At 44.0% G+C, this 20,812-nt stretch overlaps 1 protein-coding gene across 1 annotated transcript in view; it reads left to right on the forward strand.

Annotated features, from left to right (window-relative positions):
• The window catches only part of LOC115101584 (uncharacterized), a 32,370-nt gene that overhangs the window by 1,554 nt on the left and 10,004 nt on the right, over positions 1-20,812 (forward strand). The window contains exons 2-4 of the mRNA XM_065006086.1: positions 483-540; positions 12,842-13,003; positions 13,370-13,567. Of these exons, the coding sequence (XP_064862158.1) occupies positions 483-540; positions 12,842-13,003; positions 13,370-13,567 (418 nt within the window). The remainder of the gene's footprint in view (positions 1-482; positions 541-12,841; positions 13,004-13,369; positions 13,568-20,812) is intronic.

Raw genomic sequence — 20,812 nt, forward strand, 5'->3', positions numbered from 1 at the left:
AGTTCATTCTCCTGTCAAGGATGGGCAAGCTTTTTATGTCTTCCCTGGAAATGCGACTGCACCTCTCTTTCATGTCCTCTCCTTCTTCTCTCATCCCTCTCATCCCTCCCTCCCTCTCTGACTTTACACGCAACCCCTTTGCACATGCTCAGTTGGTATATTCTCACTCTCTCTCCCCTTCTCCCTCCCTCTTTTGCTTCTTGGTGACCACACACACACACACACACACACACACACACACACACACACACACACACACACACACACACACACACACACACACACACACACACACACGTGTTCACGGACAGCCTGCCTCTGGTTCCATATGCTATGTCTGTTTGACTGACATACTAAAGAGAATGGATGGAGTGGCGATGGAGGATGGGGAAGAGGGAAGGGGGAGGTGGAGATGGAGGAAAGGGAGGATGGTTAGGTGCAGCCCTCGTCAAACATTCCTGTCTTCTCTGCCGGTCCCCCAGGGACCAGGACTTTGTGGAACAGGACCAGGGTGTCATTCAGAAGACTGGAGAAATCAAAGTAAGGCTGCACGTTTCTTATATTGTCATCTGTGTGTGTGTGTGTGTGTGTATGTGTGTGTGTGTGTGTGTGTGTTTGAATGTGTATGTGTGTGTGTGAAAGTGCATGTGCATTTGAATGTGTGTGTGTTCGTGTGCGTTTGAATATGTGTCTGTGTGTGATGCGTGCGTGTGAAGGTGTGTGCTTGCGTGTGAAGGTGTGTGCATGTGCTCTCATGTTTCACTGCATAAGTTGTATGTGATATGTGCGAACCTGATTATATTCTCCTGGAATGATCAAGACACCTCCCACTGGACACAGATATCAGTTCAACGTCTAATTTTGATTTACATTTGATTGAGTTGTCAACTAACGCGAATTCAATGTGAAATGAACAACAAATGTCACCATGTCATTGGATTTAGGTTAAAATAACAAAATGCCCTTATGTTGATGACACTGTAAATCCAGTTAGTTTCCCATGTTGATTCAACGTCATCACTTAGATTGTTTGGGTTGAAATGACGTGGAAACAACGTTGATTCAACAAGTTTTTGCCCAAGGGGATGGCTTTACAAATGGCACCACACATTGTATTAGTAATTTTTTATTTAACTTGCCAAGTCATTTAAGAACAAATTCTTATTTACAATGACGCCCTACCAAATCAAATTAAATCAAATATTATTGGTCACATACACATGGTTAGCAGATGTTAATGCGAATGTAGCGTAATGCTTGTGCTTCTAGTTCCGACAGTGCAGTAATGTCTCACAAGTAATCAAACAATTTCCTAACAACTACCTAGTACACACAAATCTAAAGGGGTGAATGAGAATATGTACATATAAATATATGGATGAGTGATGGCCGAACGACATAGGCAAGGTGCAAAAGATGGTATAAAATACTGTATATACATATGATATGAGTAATGTAAGATATGTAAACATTATTAAAGTGGCATTATTTAAAGTGGCATTGTTTAAAGTGACTAGTGATACATTGATTGGGTCTCAATTTAGGCAGCAGCCTCTCTGAGTTAGTGATTGCTGTTTAGCAGTCTGATGGCCTTGAGATGTTTTTCAGTTTTTTCAGTTTTTTAGTTTCTCTGTCCCAGCTTTGATGCACCTGTACTGACCTCGCCTTCTGGATGGTATCGGCGTGAACAGGTGGTTGTTGTCCTTGATGATCTTTTTGGCTTTCCTGTGACATCAGGTGCTGTAGGTGTCATGAAGGGCAGGTCGTTTGCCCTCGGTGATGTGTTGTGCAGTCCGCACCACCCTCTGGAGAGCCTTGCGGTGCAGTTGCTGTACCAGGCTGTGATACAGCCCGACAGGATGCTCTCGATTGTGCGTCCGTAAAAGTTTGTAAGGGTTTTGTGTGACAAGCCAAATTTCTTCAGCCTCCTGAGGTTGAAGAGGCACTGTTGAGTCTTCTTCACCACACTGTCTGTGTGGGTGGACCATTTCAGTTTGTCTGTGATGTGTACGCCGAGGAACTTCAAACTTTTCACCTTCTGCACTGCTGTCCCTTCGATATGGATAGGGGAGTGGTCCCTCTGCTGTTTCCTGAAGTCCACGATCATCTCCTTTGTTTTGTTGACGTTGAGTGAGAGGTTGTTTTCCTGACATCACACAGTGCCCTCACCTCCTCTCTGTCGGCCGTCTCGTCGTTGTTGGTAATCAAGCCCGCTACTGTTGTATCGTCTGCAAACCTTATGATTGGGTTGGAGGCGTGCATGGCCACGCAGTCATGGGTGAACAGGGAGTACAGGAGGGGGCTGAGCACGCACCCTTGTGGGGCCCCAGTGTTGAGGGTCAGCGAAGTGGAGATGCTGTTTCCTACCTTCACCACCTGGGGGCGCCCCGTCAGAAAGTCCAGGACCCAATTGCACAGGGCGGCGTTGAGACCCAGGGCCTCCAGCATGATGATGAGCTTGGAGGATAGTATGGTGTTGATTGCTGAGCTGTAGTCAATGAACAGCATTCTTACATAGGTATTCCTCTTGTCCGGATAGGATAGGGCAGTGTGCAATGTGATGGCGATTGCATCGTCTGTGGACCTGTTGGGGCGGTATGCAAACTGAAGTGGGTCTAGGGTGGCCAGTAAGGTGGAGGTGATATGATCCTTGACTAGTCTCTCAAAGCACTTCATGATGACAGAAGTGAGTGCTATGGGGCGGTAGTCATTTAGTTCAGTTATCTTTGCCTTCTTGGGTACAGGAGCAGTGGTGGCCATCTTGAAGCATGTGGGGACAGCAGACTGGGATAGGGAGAGATTGAATATGTCCGTAAACACACCAGCCAGCTGGTCTGCGCATGCTTTGGGGACGCGGCTAGAGATGCCGTCTGGGCCAACAGCTCTGCGAGGGTTAATACATTTACCATTTTTACTTACGTCGGCCACGGAGAAGGAGGGGGCCGCGACGGTGGCACTATATTATCCTCAAGTCACTGGTACATCTAGTCACTGGTACATCCTGCTTGAGTTGCTGCCAATAAAACGGTAGGAGCAATATGGCGTCATGGTCAAATTTGCCGAAGGGAGGGCTTTGTAAGCATCGCGGAAGTTAGAGAAGCAGTGATCAAGTGTATTACCCCCGCGCGTATTGTAATCATTATATTGATAGAATTTAGGTAACCTTGTTCTCAAATTTGCTTTGTTAAAATCCCCAGCTACAATAAATGCAGCCTCAGGATATATGGTTTCCAGTTTACATAGAGTCCAGTGAAGTTCCTTGAGGGCCGTCTTGGTGTCTGCTTGAGGGGGAATGTACACATCTGTGACGATAACTGTTGAGAATTCTCTTGGTAGGTAATATGGCCGGCATTTGATTGTAAGGAATTCTAGGTCGGGTGAATTCTAGTTCCTGTATGTTGTTATGATTACACCATGAGTCGTTTATCATGAAGCATACATCCCCGACCTTCCTCTTCCCAGAGAGGTGTTTATCTCTGTCGGCGCGATGCATGGAGAAGCCCGGTGGCTTCATATCCCGAGAGAGCCATGTTTCTGTGAAAGAGAATGTTACAATCGATGATGTCTCTCTGGAAGGCAACCCCTGCTCGAATTTCATCTACCTTGTTGTCAAGAGACTGGACATTGGCGAGTAGTATACTCCGGAGCGGTGGACGATGTGCACATCTACGGAGCCTGACCAGGAGACCGCTCCGTCTGCCCCTTGTTATTTTGGGTCGGCTTCTGGGATTAGATCCATTGTCTTGGGTGGTGGTCCAAACAGAGGATCCGCTTCGGGAAAGTCGTATTCCTGTAATGTTGGTAAGTTGACGTCACTCTTATATCCAATAGTTCTTCCCGGCTGTATGTAATAAGACTTAAGATTTCCTGGGATAACAATGTAAGAAATAATACATAAAAAACAAAATACTGCATAGTTTCCTAAGGACTCGAAGTGAGGCAACCATCTCTGTCGGCGCCATCTTTACCCCGGCCAAACCCTAACCCGGACGACACTGGGCCAATTATGCGCCGCCCTATGGGACTCCCAATCACGGCCTGTTGTAATACAGCCTGGAATCGAACCAGGGTCTGTATTGATGCCTCTAACATTGAGATGCGGTGCCTTAGACCGCTGCACAACTCGGGAGCCCTAAAACATTAGAATACAGTACTGTATGTAATATGTTTGTTAGCTCAGGGGCCTTTGTGTTGTTGTGTGATTCTGTGTATAAGGATTGAGGAAGGCGTGCCTGTCACGCCCTGTTTTCTATATATTTTTGTTTGGTCAGCGTGTGACTAGGGTGGGTACTCTAAGTTTTTGTATGTCTAGGGTTTTTTGTATGTCTAGGGTTTTTTGTATGTCTAGAGTTTTTGAATGTCTAGGGGGTTTGTATGTTTATGTTGGCCTGATATGGAGAGACAGCTGTTTATCGTTGTCTCCGATTGGGGATCATATTTAGGCAGCCCTTTTTCCCACTTTCCGGTGTGGGATCTTGTCTACAGTTAGGTGCCTGTGTGCACACTAGTAGCTTCATGTTTTGTTTGGTTGTATGTTGTTTTGTTGTGTCTCAGTTCATAAAAAATAAGTGGAACTCTTTTCACGCTGCGCCTTGGTCTCATCATTACGACGATCGTGACAGAAGATCCCACCAAAAAAAGGACCAAGCAGCGTGTTCAGGAGGAATGGACCTGGGAGGAGATCCTGGATGGAGCAGGACCCTGGACACAGGCTGGGGAGTATCGCCGTCCGAGGGAGGAAATTGAGGCAGCGAAAGTGGAACGGCGACGTTACGAGGAGTAGTACCAATGAGGCAAGCACGAGACGCAGCCCCAAAATATATATATATTTTTTGGGGGGGTGGCGTGTGACTGGTCAGGCACCGGTGTTATGCAGTGATGCGCACGTGTCTCCAGTGCGCATTCATAGCTCAATGCTCGGTGCGCTCTATTCCAGCTCCCCGCATTTGCCGCGCTAGAGTGGGCATCCAGCCAGGACGGGTTATGCCAGCTCAGAGCTCCTGGTCTCCAGTACACCTCTTCGGACCAGGATATCCTGCGCCGGCTTTACACGCTGTATCCCCAGTGCGTCGTCATAGCCCAGTGCTTCCTGTGCCAGCGCCCTGCACTTGCCCTAAAGTGAGCATCCAGCCAGGACACGTTGTGCCAGCTCTATGCTCCAGACCTCCAGTGCGTCTCCACGGCCCAGTATAGCCCGCGCCGACCTTAAGTACTGTGTCTCCAGTGCGCCTCCACAGTCCAGTACGTCCTGTGCCACACTCGCCCTGAGGTGCTTGTCATCAGCCCGGTGCCACCTGTACCGGTCCCATGCATCAGGTCTCCAGTGAGCATCCACAGTCCAGTTCGTCCTGTGCCTCTTCCCCGCACTCGCCCTGAGGTGCGTGTCATCAGCCCGGTGCCACCTGTACCGGTCCCACGCATCAGACCTCCAGTGCACCTCCACAGTCCAGAGCTTCCGGCAACAGTTCCCAGTCCAGAGCTTCCGGCGACAGTTTCACAGTCCGGAACCTCCAAAGACGGTCCATAGTCCGGAACATCCAACGACGGTCCACAGTCCGGAACATCCAACGACAGTCCCCAGTCCGGAGCCTCCAAAGATGGTCCCCAGTCCGGAGCCTCCAGCGACGAGCTGCAGTCAAGAGTCTTCAGCGACGAGCTGCAGTCCAGATCCTGCAGCGGTGGTTCCCAGTTCTGAGCATTCCGGCGATGAACCACGGTCCGGTTCCTCCGACAACGATCCATGGTCCGGTTCCACAGAAGCGGAGGGATCAGTGTAGGGAGCGGGGACTGCGTCCAGAACCGGAGCCGCCACCGAGGGTAGATGCCCACCCGGACCCTCCCCTATAGGTTCAAGTTTGCGGCCGGGAGTCCGCACCTGTTGGGGGGGGGGGGGGGATATCTCTGTTTTCTATATATTTTGGTTAGGTCAGGGTGTGACTAGGGTGGGTACTCTGGGTTTTTGTATGTCTATGTTGGCCTGATATTGTATGGTCCTTTTTCCCACTTTCCGGTGTGGGATCTTGTCTACAAGTAGGTGCCTGTGTGCACACTTGTAGCTTCAAGGTTTGTTTGGTTGTTGTTTTGTTGAGTTTCAGTTCCTCATACAACAATCGTGACATTGCAGAGATTAAAGTGCAGGTATTTGTATTCCTTCGGGAAATCAGTAGCCTTTAATGAGCAGATTCCATTTTCCTTTACGCATTTCTTATTGCCAGTTTTTAGAGAAGGCTATCTCTGTATTTCAGAACCAAATGCATACACAGTACTATCAGGCCATTAGAACAGAGATCATATCTAATGGTGTTCTTCAGCATCATAGGAAAGACCATTATGTTAACCACTATACACTTTGAACGCTTTCAGTGCACCGCTGCCTGCTGGGATGACATTGTGATGTATGATATTTTATTTTTGTAACCCAGCAATAACCTGGTATGGAGCTCTATATCCCCCAGCAACAGCATATCTCTAATTTCCGAGAGGTGGCCCAGATATGATCTCACCAAAAACTGATTTCCTATCTCTCTAGTGGTATTATTAAAAAAGATTATTGTTGCAGATGTCTATGCTACTGTGCCTGTATTAAAAAAGGAGTGCTTATCTAGGATTAGGTCATTTCTGAATACAGTCCCTGATCCACTGGGTTTTCTCCTGTCAAATAGCTGCAATGTATTTGGTGTTTTTGGTATTTATTAGGATCCCCATTAGCTGTTGCAAAGCATCAGCTATTCTTCCTGGCGTCCATATGAAACATGACATAATAAATATTACAGAACATTGTTCGTCAAGGACTGAAATACATACACTTAAATGTCACACATAGCCTACATATCAGTACATGCACACAATATCTAGGTATAATACAGAGTGCAGTGAAAATTACAATATATATAAATGACTACAGACCCGTAGCACTCACGTCTGTAGCCATGAAATGAGTTGAAAGGCTAGTCATGGCTCACATCCATACCATTATCCCAGAAACCCTAGACCCACTACAACTTGCATACCGCACCAACAGATCCACAGATGATGTCATCTCTATTGCAGTCCACACTGCCCTTTCACACCTGGACAAAAGGACCACCTATGTGAGAATGCTATTCATTGACTACAGCTCAGCGTTCAACACCATAGTCCTGCCATCCAGGCGGTGTCAGAGGAAGGCCCTAAAAATTGTCAAAGACTCCAGCCACCCTAGTCAAAGACTGTTCTTTCTGCTATCACATGGCAAGCGGTACCGGAGCACCAAGTCTAGGTCCAAGAGGCTCCTATATAGTTTCTACCCCCAAGCCATAAGACTCCTTAACAGCTAATCAAATGGCTACCCAGACTATTTGCATTGCCTCCCCCTCCCCTGGTGCGCTGCTGCTACTCTCTGCTATTATCATCTATGCATAGTCACTTTAATAACTCTACCTACATGTACATATTACCTCGACACCGGCGCCCCCACACATTGACGTTGACTCTGTACTGGTACCCCCTATATATAGCCCCGCTATTGTTATTTACTGCTGCTCTTTAATTATTTGTTATTCTTATCTCTTACTTTTTTTCTTTTTTTTGTATTTTCTTAAAACTGCATTATTGGATAAGGGCTTGTAAAGTAACTATTTCACTGTTGTATTGGCGCATGTGATAAATAAAATTGGATTTGATTTGAAAATGGCTATGTCTCTTCACAGATCTCTTTGCGCAGTAAGGTGTTGTTTTATCTGTTTTTTTTAAACTGGTTTTATTGCTACCTTGAGTTACCTGGGGTGGCAGAGTGAGCAGTAGTCCAGGTGCGACAAAACTAGTGCCTGTAGGACCTGTCTGGTCGACTGAGATGTCAAGAAGGCAGAGCAATGCCCTATAATGGACAGACCTCTTCCCATTTTAGCAACCATTGAGTCTTTATGTTTTGACCATGAAAGCTTGCTAACTAAGCTTACACCCAGCAGTTTAGTCTCTTCAACTTGCTCAATAGCCACATTATTCAATAATAGATCTAAATGTTTAGCATTGAGCGAGTGATTTGTCCCCAAAATAATGCTTTTAGTTTCTGAGATATTTAGCACCAGCCTATTGCTAGTTACCCATTCTAAAACTGACTGGAGCTCAATGTTAAGGGAATCCGTTTTTTTTTTACTGTTGCAGCCGACGTGTATACTGTTGAGTCATCAGTGTACATAGACACAGGCTTTATTCAAGGTCAGTGGAAGGTCATTTGTAAAACAGAAAACAATAACGGCCCTAGCCGGCTGCCCTGTGGTACACCACACACAACTGACTTAGCATGAGAGAGACTTCCATGAACAAAAACACTGTTCTATTAGATAGGTAACTCTCAATCCATAATAAGGCAGAGGATGCAAATCCATAACACCTACGTTTTTTCAGAAATAGGTTATGATCAATGACATCAAAAGCTGCACTGAAGTCTAACAAAACAGCTCACACAATCTTCTTACTATCAATTTCTTTCAGCCAATCATCAGTCAGCTGTGTCAGTGTTGAGTGCCCTCCCCTATAAGCATGCTGAAAGTCTGTTGTTAATTTGTTCTGTAAAATAAATCAAATCAAATCAAATTTATTTATATAGCCCTTCGTACATCAGCTGATATCTCAAAGTGCTGTACAGAAACTCAGCCTAAAACCCCAAACAGCAAGCAATGCAGGTGTAGAAGCACAGTGGCTAGGAAAAACTCCCTAGAAAGGCCAAAACCTAGGAAGAAACCTAGAGAGGAACCAGGCTATGTGGGGTGGCCAGTCCTCTTCTGGCTGTGCCGGGTGGAGATTATAACAGAACATGGCCAAGATGTTCAAATGTTCATAAATGACCAGCATGGTCGAATAATAATAAGGCAGAACAGTTGAAACTGGAGCAGCAGCACAGTCAGGTGGACTGGGGACAGCAAGGAGTCATCATGTCAGGTAGTCCTGGGGCACGGTCCTAGGGCTCAGGTCCTCCGAGAGAGAGAAAGAAAGAGAGAATTAGAGAGAGCATATGTGGGGTGGCCAGTCCTCTTCTGGCTGTGCCGGGTGGAGATTATAACAGAACATGGCCAAGATGTTCAAATGTTCATAAATGACCAGCGTGGTCGAATAATAGTAAGGCAGAACAGTTTAAACTGGAGCAGCAGCATGGCCAGGTGGACTGGGGACAATAAGGAGTCATCATGTCAGGTAGTCCTGGGGCATGGTCCTAGGGCTCAGGTCAGTTGAAACTGGAGCAGCAGCATGGCCAGGTGGACTGGGGACAGCAAGGAGTCATCATGTCAGGCAGTCCTGGGGCATGGTCCTAGGGCTCAGGTCCTCCGAGAGAGAGAAAGAAAAAGAGAAGGAGAGAATTAGAGAACGCACACTTAGATTCACACAGGACACCGAATAGGACAGGAGAAGTACTCCAGATATAACAAACTGACCCTAGCCCCCGACACATAAACTACTGCAGCATAAATACTGGAGGCTGAGACAGGAGGGGTCAGGAGACACTGTGGCCCCATCCGAGGACACCCCCGGACAGGGCCAAACAGGAAGGATATAACCCCACCCACTTTGCCAAAGCACAGCCCCCACACCACTAGAGGGATATCTTCAACCACCAACTTACCATCCTGAGACAAGGCTGAGTATAGCCCACAAAGATCTCCGCCACGGCACAACCCAAGGGGGGCGCCAACCCAGACAGGATGACCACAACAGTGAATCAACCCACTCAGGTGACGCACCCCCTCCAGGGACGGCATGAGAGAGCCCCAGTAAGCCAGTGACTCAGACCCTGTAATAGGGTTAGAGCCAGAGAATCCCAGTGGAAAGAGGGGAACCGGCCAGGCAGAGACAGCAAGGGCGGTTCGTTGCTCCAGAGCCTTTCCGTTCACCTTCCCACTCCTGGGCCAGACTACACTCAATCATATGACCCACTGAAGAGATGAGTCTTCAGTAAAGACTTAAAGGTTGAGACCGAGTTTGCGTCTCTGACATGGGTAGGCAGACCGTTCCATAAAAATGGAGCTCTATAGGAGAAAGCCCTGCCTCCAGCTGTTTGCTTAGAAATTCTAGGGACAATTAGGAGGCCTGCGTCTTGTGACCGTAGCGTACGTGTAGGTATGTACGGCAGGACCAAATCAGAGAGATAGGTAGGAGCAAGCCCATGTAATGATTTGTAGGTTAGCAGTAAAACCTTGAAATCAGCCCTTGCTTTGACAGGAAGCCAGTGTAGAGAGGCTAGCACTGGAGTAATATGATCAAATTTTTGGGTTCTAGTCAGGATTCTAGCAGCCGTATTTAGCACTAACTGAAGTTTATTTAGTGCTTTATCCGGGTAGCCGGAAAGTAGAGCATTGCAGTAGTCTAACCTAGAAGTGACAAAAGCATGGATTAATTTTTCTGCATCGTTTTTGGACAGAAAGTTTCTGATTTTTGCAATGTTACGTAGATGGAAAAAAGCTGTCCTCGTAATTGGTCTTGATATGTTCTTCAAAAGAGAGATCAGGGTCCAGAGTAACGCCGAGGTCCTTCACAGTTTTATTTGAGACGACTGTACAACCATTAAGATTAATTGTCAGATTCAACAGAAGATCTCTTTGTTTCTTGGGACCTAGAACAAGCATCTCTGTTTTGTCCGAGTTTAATAGTAGAACGTTTACAGCCATCCACTTCCTTATGTCTGAAACACATGCTTCTAGCGAGGGCAATTTTGGGGCTTCACCATGTTTCATTGAAATGTACAGCTGTGTGTCATCTGCATAGCAGTGAAAGTTAACATTATGTTTTCGAATAACATCCCCAAGAGGTAAAATATATAGTGAAAACAATAGTGGTCCTAAAACGGAACCTTGAGGAACACCGAAATTTACAGTTGATTTGTCAGAGGACAAACCATTCACAGAGACAAACTGATATCTTTCCGACAGATAAGATCTAAACCAGGCCAGAACACGTCCGTGTAGACCAATTTGGGTTTCCAATCTCTCCAAAAGAATGTGGTGATCGATGGTATCAAAAGCAGCACTAAGGTCTAGGAGCACGAGGACAGATGCAGAGCCTCGGTCCGATGCCATTAAAATGTCATTTACCACCTTCACAAGTGCCGTCTCAGTGCTATGATGGGGTCTAAAACCAGACTGAAGCATTTCGTATACATTGTTTGTCTTCAGGAAGGCAGTGAGTTGCTGCGCAACAGCCCTCTAAAATTTTTGAGAGGAATGGAAGATTCGATAAAGGCCGATAGTTTTTTATATTTTCTGGGTCAAGGTTTGGCTTTTTCAAGAGAGGCTTTATTACTGCCACTTTTAGTGAGTTTGGTACACATCCAGTGGATAGAGAGCCATTTATTATGTTCAACATAGGAGGGCCAAGCACAGGAAGCCGCTCTTTCAGTAGTTTAGTTGGAATAGGGTCCAGTATGCAGCTTGAAGGTTTAGAGGCCATGATTATTTTCATCATTGTGTCAAGAGATATAGTACTAAAACACTTGAGTGTCTCTCTTGATCCTAGGTCCTGGCAGAGTTGTGAGTCAGGACAACTGAGGTTTGGAGGAATACGCAGGTTTAAAGAGGAGTCCGTAATTTGCTTTCTAATAATCATAATCTTTTCCTCAAAGAAGTTCATGAATTTATCACTTTGTATTTGTTCAAACACCATTTTTTTCCAAAAGTCACAGTGCAGAATGAACTGCTTCTACATGCATACATGGTAGTAAATGCATGATAGATGCATCGTAGCATTGTGAAGGTTACTCAAGTTAATTAACTTCCCCTCATCCAAGATAGAAACTGACATTAGGTACATTTCAGATTTGGTTGGCAAGATAGCAAGTTGGCCTTAAATTTTTTTCTGTGTCAGCTTGCTATCTGGGATAATGTCCCAAAATTATTACAACTTGATCCCCCGTTGTTAACTCTTAGGGCCTTGAGCAGAAGGGCTGAAATCCTTTCCAGACATTAGCCAACTGTCAGGATGAGCTGTGCATATTGTGCCTGCGTGAAGCAGCTCTCTAGTGGCATATACAGTACAGGTCTAAGTCACTACAGTGAGATCTTCTCTCAGCTCTACTTCTTTCAGTAGTTATAAATATACTACATAGCTCTTTAGTCTTTAGTCTGAAAATAGAACCCTCAAAGTGTGACACGCCAGAGGTTGAAGTGTTGATAGTGCCTGTGAATATAAAGTGATTTATCTGTGTTAGTACAGCACATTGTCATTCATAACACCTCTTATTCTAGTGTATTGAGAAGCTCATTATCAGAATACTCATGCGTGTAGAGCCCTTGATAATTTTTAGTAAAGTCTGAAGTGCCTCTCTCTCTCTTTCTCGCACTACCCTCCTCTCCTTCCGACTGCCCTTGCCCTTTCTATTTCTGCTCAACACCCTTTTCTTGGCAGTTTTCCCTCCCGCCGGTTTATTTTCTAGTCATTCCTCTTTTTAGAATGGAGATCACGTTTGATACTGCTTTGTAAAATTAATGGAAAAGGATCGCCTCAAGTAAGCTTTATTTCTGCAGTGAAAGGGACTTTGCATAGTTATCTGTCTCTAGCCTCTATTTCCTCAGCTTTTCAGTAACTACTGATATCCTCTCTCTCTCTCTCTCTCCCTGTCTCTCTTTCTCCCCTCCCTCCTTTCTCTGTCTTTGCTGCCTCTACTCCATCTACCCCTTTTTTTAACTCTCCTTCTCCTCTCTCTTTCTCTCTCTCCATTCCCTCTCTACATGTCCTTCCGTTCTTTCCATCCCTCCATTCTCTCACTACTTCAACTCTATCTGCCCCTGCTGTCCCTCCATCGCTCTCTCCTACTCTTCATCCCTCCACCCCATCCATCCCTCCCTCCACCTGCCTGTGTGTTCCACCCCACCAGGACCTGCAGGATGCAGTGCAGCAGGAAGTCATTGAGCTGCAGGAGCAGCGGGGCGACCGCCAGGAGCTGGAGGAGACCCTGGAGAAGCTGGAGCAGCACAGGGTGGAACTGGAGGAGCAACTCAAACTGACCAGGCTGGAGTGCGTCCAGGAGAGCCAGCAGGTCAGACACACACAGAGATGACAGCTGCTATGACTACTGTTACTGAATAAAACATAAGAAATAACCATTTTTATGCATGATGATCATTTCTATCAGCGAATGTTTTTTGCATGTTTTGTAATTTGTATGCAGTCATCTATGCTGTGATGGTGAGACACTGAACAATAAAGACATTTACCAACCATAGACAGACTTGGTTGGTTTGTGGTCAGTTCAGACCTCTTCTCCAATCTTCAAATGAATAAAGATTTGATTCATGCAAATGATTCTTGCTACCCTTCACGGCTCCGAAGTTAGGTCCCTCTGACTCTGCTGTCTACTCCTGCTCTCCTCCTTTGTCCCCTGTCCCTACTCTTCCCAATACAGATCCTGTCCTTGCAGGCGGAGGAGGTGGCCAGGGAGACAAAGGTGGAGGAGTATGAGCGGGAGCTGGCCAGGGCCAGGAGGAAACTCAAACAGCTGAAGATGGAGGTCAGAAAGGCCCAGGGGAAGGTGGAGGAGGCGGGTGAGCGTACCATTCCTCTGGAGGAGTCCATCAGCCAATCATACGAGGAGATTTTACAGGTGGGTATTGATAGAGGAATTTTAGATTCCTCTATGCTTTAATTGCCAAAACCAATTTCACACTCGTTTCTATTCATTGATGAGGTGTAAGTTCATTAATTATGCATGAAGTAGATCGAGACCAGTCTTAAAAGCCAGGTAAAGAGCGTTTAATTCCAGAGAGTACTGACCCAAAATACAAAGAACATTACATTTTAAAGAAAGAAGACATAAAATGACGTCATCAGTTTCACACCCTCTCCCAGCCTTACAATGGCATAGTATTCGGTCCTGGAGATAGTTTCACTCCCCTCATAAACTACATTCCAACCTGTCTAAAGGATATACTTCTCTCCCCTAATGGAATCCAACCAAAACATTCTTATCTGTTTGAAAAACTATCTTATCCCTCCCTCCTTCTTAAACTTTCCCAGGAGACACAGACACAATTCATTTCTGCTTACATTTTCAGTAACAGTACAATTAAGAACCCATACTTTTCAAATCATAACATAATAGTATTAGCATAAATGGTTCTAATCATTAATGTATACATAATTGATAATCTAAACTATATTTTCCTCTAACAATCCTCCCTTTGATCAAATATTATACATTCAATTCTACATCTAGTTTTATTTAATCATAAAAAATGAAAGTATAAACGAACTTAACTAACCTTTTTATAGAGGTTTATCAGATTATCATATGAATAGACAAATAATCAACAAATCAATTATAAATGTTTATCCAACTCTTCACATTTCATTAATCAATTCTAACCTTAACTCCAACTGTTTTTAAGCCTACATCAGAATCATAACTCCTCTTTTAGGATTTTTTCTTTTTTTCTTTTTACAATCTTCATTAAAAAATAGTTTAATCATTGAAACAAATTACAATCTGATTCCCCTTCATCTCAACACTATTCTCATCAAACATAAATTCCCCACAATGACAGATCCAGACAGATCCAGATTCGTCCACTTCCTCTGTAGACATGCCTTCAGTCCTACATGGGTCAGAACCTGGAATCGGCCCATAACGCACCATCTGTAGTGTCATTGATCTTTTCAGAGTCCTGGAAACAAGGCCTCGCACACAGGGAATTAGACAACAGCCGCATAAAATTAAAACAGTCATACAGGTAGATACAGCCCAAAACACCACATTTTTCCATAAATACTGTCTACCCAATTTAGTTCAGAGAATTATCCACCCCAGAGTTTCTGCCAACCCGTGAGCCAGGGTGGTCAAACCAGCTGAGGCTTCGGGCACTGATTCGTCCGGAGCTGTGCTACCCGGGATGTAAGACACGGTCCTGATTACCACGCCCACTTCCTCCTTTTATCTAATGCAATTCTATTCTGTCAGGCCTTCCAGCTGATTGCTTTAGTCTGTTCTACAAACCCTTTAATAACCCTTCTGGTAACTATAATTAATCCAGTCTACATTCTTATTGAGAGTAGACCACCAAAAAATACTTGACTCTAATCCTGCTAGTATCTGATTTCTTGCCTTGAACTCATCCGGCACACCTCGTGGAACCCCAATGTTATCAATATATACTCTTTCGCCAAAAGACCTAGATGGAGCATCTCTTCTCTCTCGTTTTGGCTAACTTCATGTCTTGGTGTTGTATGAGTGTAAAAGGCATTCCTAACCCGTCCAATCAGTCAAACTCATTCCCCCGCACAACCACCAGATGGCGACACTGGCCCATTTTATTTCATTGAAATCCCCAGAGTTCAACCAGCCTGTCAATTCAGACATGGTCTCGTCAGTGGTCATTTTCTCTGTACCAACTTGGTTCCTGGGGATATAAATAGTGACAACTGTCATTATCTGGCATTCCTGCTTTCATGAACAGCTTTACCATACATGCCATTCCCTTAGGGGAATTAATTCCGTTCAGTGGAAAAGGGATAGTTGTTAACTGGGGTTTAGCGTTCGCACAGACATAACATTCTTCTTTAGCCACTGATCTGGCCGTATTGAATCCATTCCAACCATAAGTTGGACTCCCCAAACCCAGTCTCCACTTCTATAACTTCTTTGAGGTCTTTGGTCTGAACTATTTGTACCTTTATACAATACTTCCTCTGTTCAGGAACACAGTCCAAAACGCCAACCCTTACTATACTCCACCTGGTCCCAAATTGAGTGTATGGGTTTACGTAGCCATCCCTTTCAGTGTGAGCTATGACCTGTCCATGATCAATATGGTGATTTACACAAATACTTCCCATAGAGTCCCATGGTTCTAGACTGCCAAGGGGTGAATGACCCCAATTGATCTACACAAAATTCTACTGAGAGATCCTTGCCCAATTCCACCCTCACTTCCTTACTATTTTGTTTCAGTGACCTTCTGAGAATCTTAGGTAACATCCCATTTCCCTCATCTAGCACATGAGTCAAATTATCCTCTTTGGCACTTTCCGGGGGATCATGGTGAATCAGGAATATGGCCCCCACAATAAAACAGCTCAGGACGGTCAGTGCGCACGTGAAGCCCCACCCTCTCCCCGAGAACATATCAACAGCCAGAGGCCAAGTCATCACTTCACTTCTATGAACGCTCACAGCTGGGGAAAGGTTGGGTATAGGGAATCTTCAGAAGGAGTTTGACCCCCGTTCCATATGGGTCACGGTTCCTCTCCTACTCCTGTGATCGTCCGACAGTGCTAGTGTGACTTACCCTCCTACAATGTGTGACATGTACCCAGGTAGCTCTTTCGGCTAATCTCACAGCGAAGGCAGTCACCAGTAGTACTTGGAATGGTCCCTCCCACCGAGGCTGCTTCCAGTTTTTTTTTCTTTAGTGATTGGATCCAGATCCAGTCTCCTGGTTGAATCTCGTGTGCCACCTCCCTCTGTAGTTCTCCTGCTGGGCATAAAACTTTTGACCATACCGGTTTGGTTAATAAAACAGTTTCTTATTCGTCAAACCAATTAACAAAAATTTGTTTTTATTAGTTAATTATCCCGTAGGTCACATCCTATTCTAGAACACTATTTACCCATCCCCCTTTTGTTACCTGGCTCTGCCCAGGTAACAACCTTGCCTTATTCTTATACAATGACTTAGATAAGATTTAGTGAATTATCCTTATGTCTGAAATTCCATTTAGGAGTGTCCCTTTCATTTTCCACATGTCCAATTCTCACTTTTGTCTCCACTCAGTAATTTATCTACCCACTATGTTATCTTTGCTCGTCCTGGCCCCCCTTCTATAGCTTCTCTGTTCTCCAACCTTCAAGGTCTCTGCAGTGCGGGGGAGGGCTCCTCTGTATGTTTCTCATGTTTTCCAAATTTGAACTACATGTCCCTTACTATTTGGCTCCATCCAAACCCATGGACCCTCTTTTAGAAAAAAAACATATCTATGAGCGGCTTTTCTCCAAATTCCTTAATCAATCTATCTTAATCCTAACAATAATCCTAACTCCTCATAGATGTCCTATATTCCTGTTAAATATAATACTATTTAAAAACTTATAATCTAATAAATGCTAACCATATTAAAAATCCTTCCTACACTAACAAGCCCTCTCCTTGGGGACCCTCAGTATTCTATCTGACAATAACATGGATTTAACGTGTTGCAAAGTGTGGAATAAAACTTTGGTCCTGTAAAACAGAGTAAAGCAGAACAAAGCATTCTTATAACCCATCTGGTCCTCTCAGTTATTCTTATCCAGCACCAGGTGGGCCCCATGCCACCCTTCACGACAGGGAGAACAAACATACATGGGTCATCCTCAGTCAGTCTTATCCTCCCCTCAAAGCATGCTTCACCTCAGCCTCTCCAACTGGAGCATCAAGCAAAGGCATCATGCCTGAAGCCTTCACCACATCTGTAACAGACTTCTTAAAACATGGTATGATGCAAGCAGCACATCACATCAATAACAAATAATACAAGAATTAGGGTCAGAAATCCAGTAACCACCATACCAGTATACTTACCAAACCAGTCTCCCAACCAGGTGGACAGTCAGACTCCTCTACCCCCGCCATGGTCCTCATCTCAGCAGATAGTGCATCGAGCCCATTTAAGGTCCTTAGATATACTACCATCTGGACTGGTGTTATTAGGGATATACGTACAACATTGTTCACCGAACATCTTGCAGACTCCCCCCTGACTAGCAAGAAGCATATTCTAAGCAAGTCTATTCTGTATAAGACAGCCACAAATTGTTCCTACCATCAAAACCAGTCTCCGTGTCTAATTGATCAATAGCTGAATAGTCTAACATTAATTACCTGAATGGGATTTTTTAGCACAGTGGTGGCAGGTTCGGTCCAGGGGTGATAGAGGAGTGTGTCCGGCCTTGGTCCGTCTGAGACCTCCGGTTTTGGCAGTACCTTAATAGAAAACACACCCACCGTGTCTGTCCCGGTCCTTTGTAGTCCGGGGGTGTAAGTGCCTGCATCAGAGAGCTTAATAGTTTTGATGGTTAGTAGGATTTCATCACCTTTACAAAGTTCAACAGTACTCCCAGGTTTCCCCCATCTCATGGAAAACCTATCCACCTTTGTGGGATTCCCTATGCCATAAGGATATCCTCTTCTCCAGTCCTAGAACTGTCCCAAGTTGGTTATCATGTAATCCCCATACGGACACCCTCCCCCATTACACAGGTAATGTCCCCCGTCTTTTGACACTCCTGTACACGGGTGTTAAAATCAAACAAAAATACCTCAATTCCTTCCCTGCCCTGTTGGCTCAAAATATGTTATCTTCCCCTATTTATTCTCAATGATGAATATGACTTTCTCTCTGTTACAATACCAATTCCCTAATAGCCCATCCAAAAAAAACTTCACAGCTAATGTTATAAGACAGAATCCTGAACCACTTTCTCATTTGCGGTTCAAACAGTAATTCTAAACCCTCAACCAAAACTGCTTCATTTCTAATGAATTTACCTTAACACTAGTAACTCAATATGACCCCATTCATTATACAAATGACTCTCCCCTGGGGCTGATCAGACCCCAGAAGCCAGTCATGATAAGGTCAAAAGGTCATACCATATTAGACATAAAGATCCCTTTTATCCTTACAATAGAAATAGTCACCTGTATAATTCAAACCCATAAAAAAAACATCTCATTAGGTTCCATATGTGAGCGTGCCTCTTTAAAATCTCCTTGCACTAAAACAAATCGTTCTAACAGTTGTTTTATATATATAATTTGCAGACCTTTTTCAATTTGGTCATTTAAAGCTGCTCTCTCCCCCAAAATTATAATCCCAGGAGGCCTCTAAAAGTGACACCACATCCCTAACTATCATTCACTAATGCTACCTCGAATCAGAAACTCAATAAGTGAACTATAACTAAAACCTAATGATAATTCCCCTTTGACTCAAATCATTAATCATAAGTTTTAAACATCGTCTACGGATATGTTTACTTAAATGACCATGCTACCTTTAGATACAATTACCCCGATAACATTATTATCCAATGCATTACTTTTTCTCTCTGCCGCAAATGTCGTACATTTCGCAGTGTAAGGAATCCGTAATTTAATCCCCGATATTTAATAAATATGCATTCACATTTCTCTCATGGCTCCTTTAATTTACTTATTTTGGTTAACTTTCATCCGTTCCGGAACAAAGAGTTCTACCTAAACCCGCCAGAACACACTGTTCAACTAAGTTAAATCAAACCCTAAAATTGACTATAACCAATAAACAAATAAACAAAACACTTTTATCTCAACTTCCGAAAGGTTACTCGAAGCCTCGATACACACACTAATAGCCATACAGTTTGCTCCGTTATTTCCAGTCTCTGGTGACAAAAGTGTCGCGCTAGTGACGTCATCATCAAGCGCTCAACCTGCCAATTCGTAGCGACTTCAAATGGATTGTAAATAATTCTTGTTCGATTAACCAAACCTAATTTATCACATCTGTTCTAATCCTGAATTATAATTTACCACCCTAACCAACATCTCTAAATTCGCCAATTTTATAAAAGCTTTTCGATGGGCATAAACCATAATTGTCTCTTTGTTATCATTTAGAATCCATTTTGCTCTAAATACCTGTCTCGTCTTTGACTTAGTATTTTAATTACAACTCTATTCCCAATACGTTATTCACTTGTCTAATTACAACTCAGACCAGCATTAGCGAGTGCTCGCCTTAAAAATGCCTTGTCTCTGGGAACAGGGAAATCACCTTAACCCAAACATTTACTCCTACAATGACACCCGATAATTCTTATGATCCCTTCACGTTGTTCGTTTTAAATCTCTTGATGTATCATGTAACTTATTTTTCTCTCTTCGAATTGTCGTCCCACAATATTTTTTCCACTGTCATACACTCAAACCACTGTGATTACCGTGCACTGTCCCTTTAAGATAAGACTTTTCATTTGTTCCCCGCAACGAGAACGGAAATCAGATCATTTTTAGAATACGTTACTTTTTGTTCAAATTCACTGGTGTTACCTTAACCAAAAATCAATAATCAGAAAAACAATCACAACTTCTTACGATTCAACTATTCTTACCTAATTTATAGTCCAAAGCGTTGCACTATATAGCCCCATTGAGTGTCTAGCAATTCCGTTGCTGGCCATAGCCACAAATCTGCCTGCCTTTGTAAAATATATATTCCCTATTCAGATTGAGTTCCCCCCATTTAACTTTAGGTAACTCTCTCTTCTATGATACATCTATTTAATTACGACTCCTATCTCAATACATTATTTCACCAGATCATTTTGGGCGAAATTGCGTTTTACATCGAAATTGTTTCGTCGTTATTTTTAATGACTTCTTTTATCAATTCTATCTGGAACGCATAATATCCGTTCAGTTATATCTTTTGCAAACACTGGCGACCGTATTTTTCAGGCAAAACATGCAAGTAGGTCGATTACGATCTAAAATCAATTTTAGTTAAACCCTCGGCCGGGAACCGAACCGTGGATTCCCGTTGGCGAGACTGTTGCTCTCGCCACTATACTACCAGCGCTCTGAATTTGACGGAGACTCTCCGCAAATATACCCATTTTTACAGTTATCTGAAGTTGTTACTCCGACATCTAGACAACAGAAAATAGCCCAAATTTAAACGCCCATATCTCTTTTATTGGAATCCTCATCTACTAAAGTCTGACATTAAGTCTCACCCGTATACAATACATTACTGTTCCTTTAGGACTTTTGCTAAGATTGTCTCTCCAAATCAGCCTACTTGTAAGGGTTGACCGAAGACAAATAGACTG

The sequence above is a fragment of the Oncorhynchus nerka genome, linkage group LG20 (assembly GCF_034236695.1).
Source record: "Oncorhynchus nerka isolate Pitt River linkage group LG20, Oner_Uvic_2.0, whole genome shotgun sequence".
Taxonomy (NCBI): Eukaryota; Metazoa; Chordata; class Actinopteri; order Salmoniformes; family Salmonidae; genus Oncorhynchus; species Oncorhynchus nerka.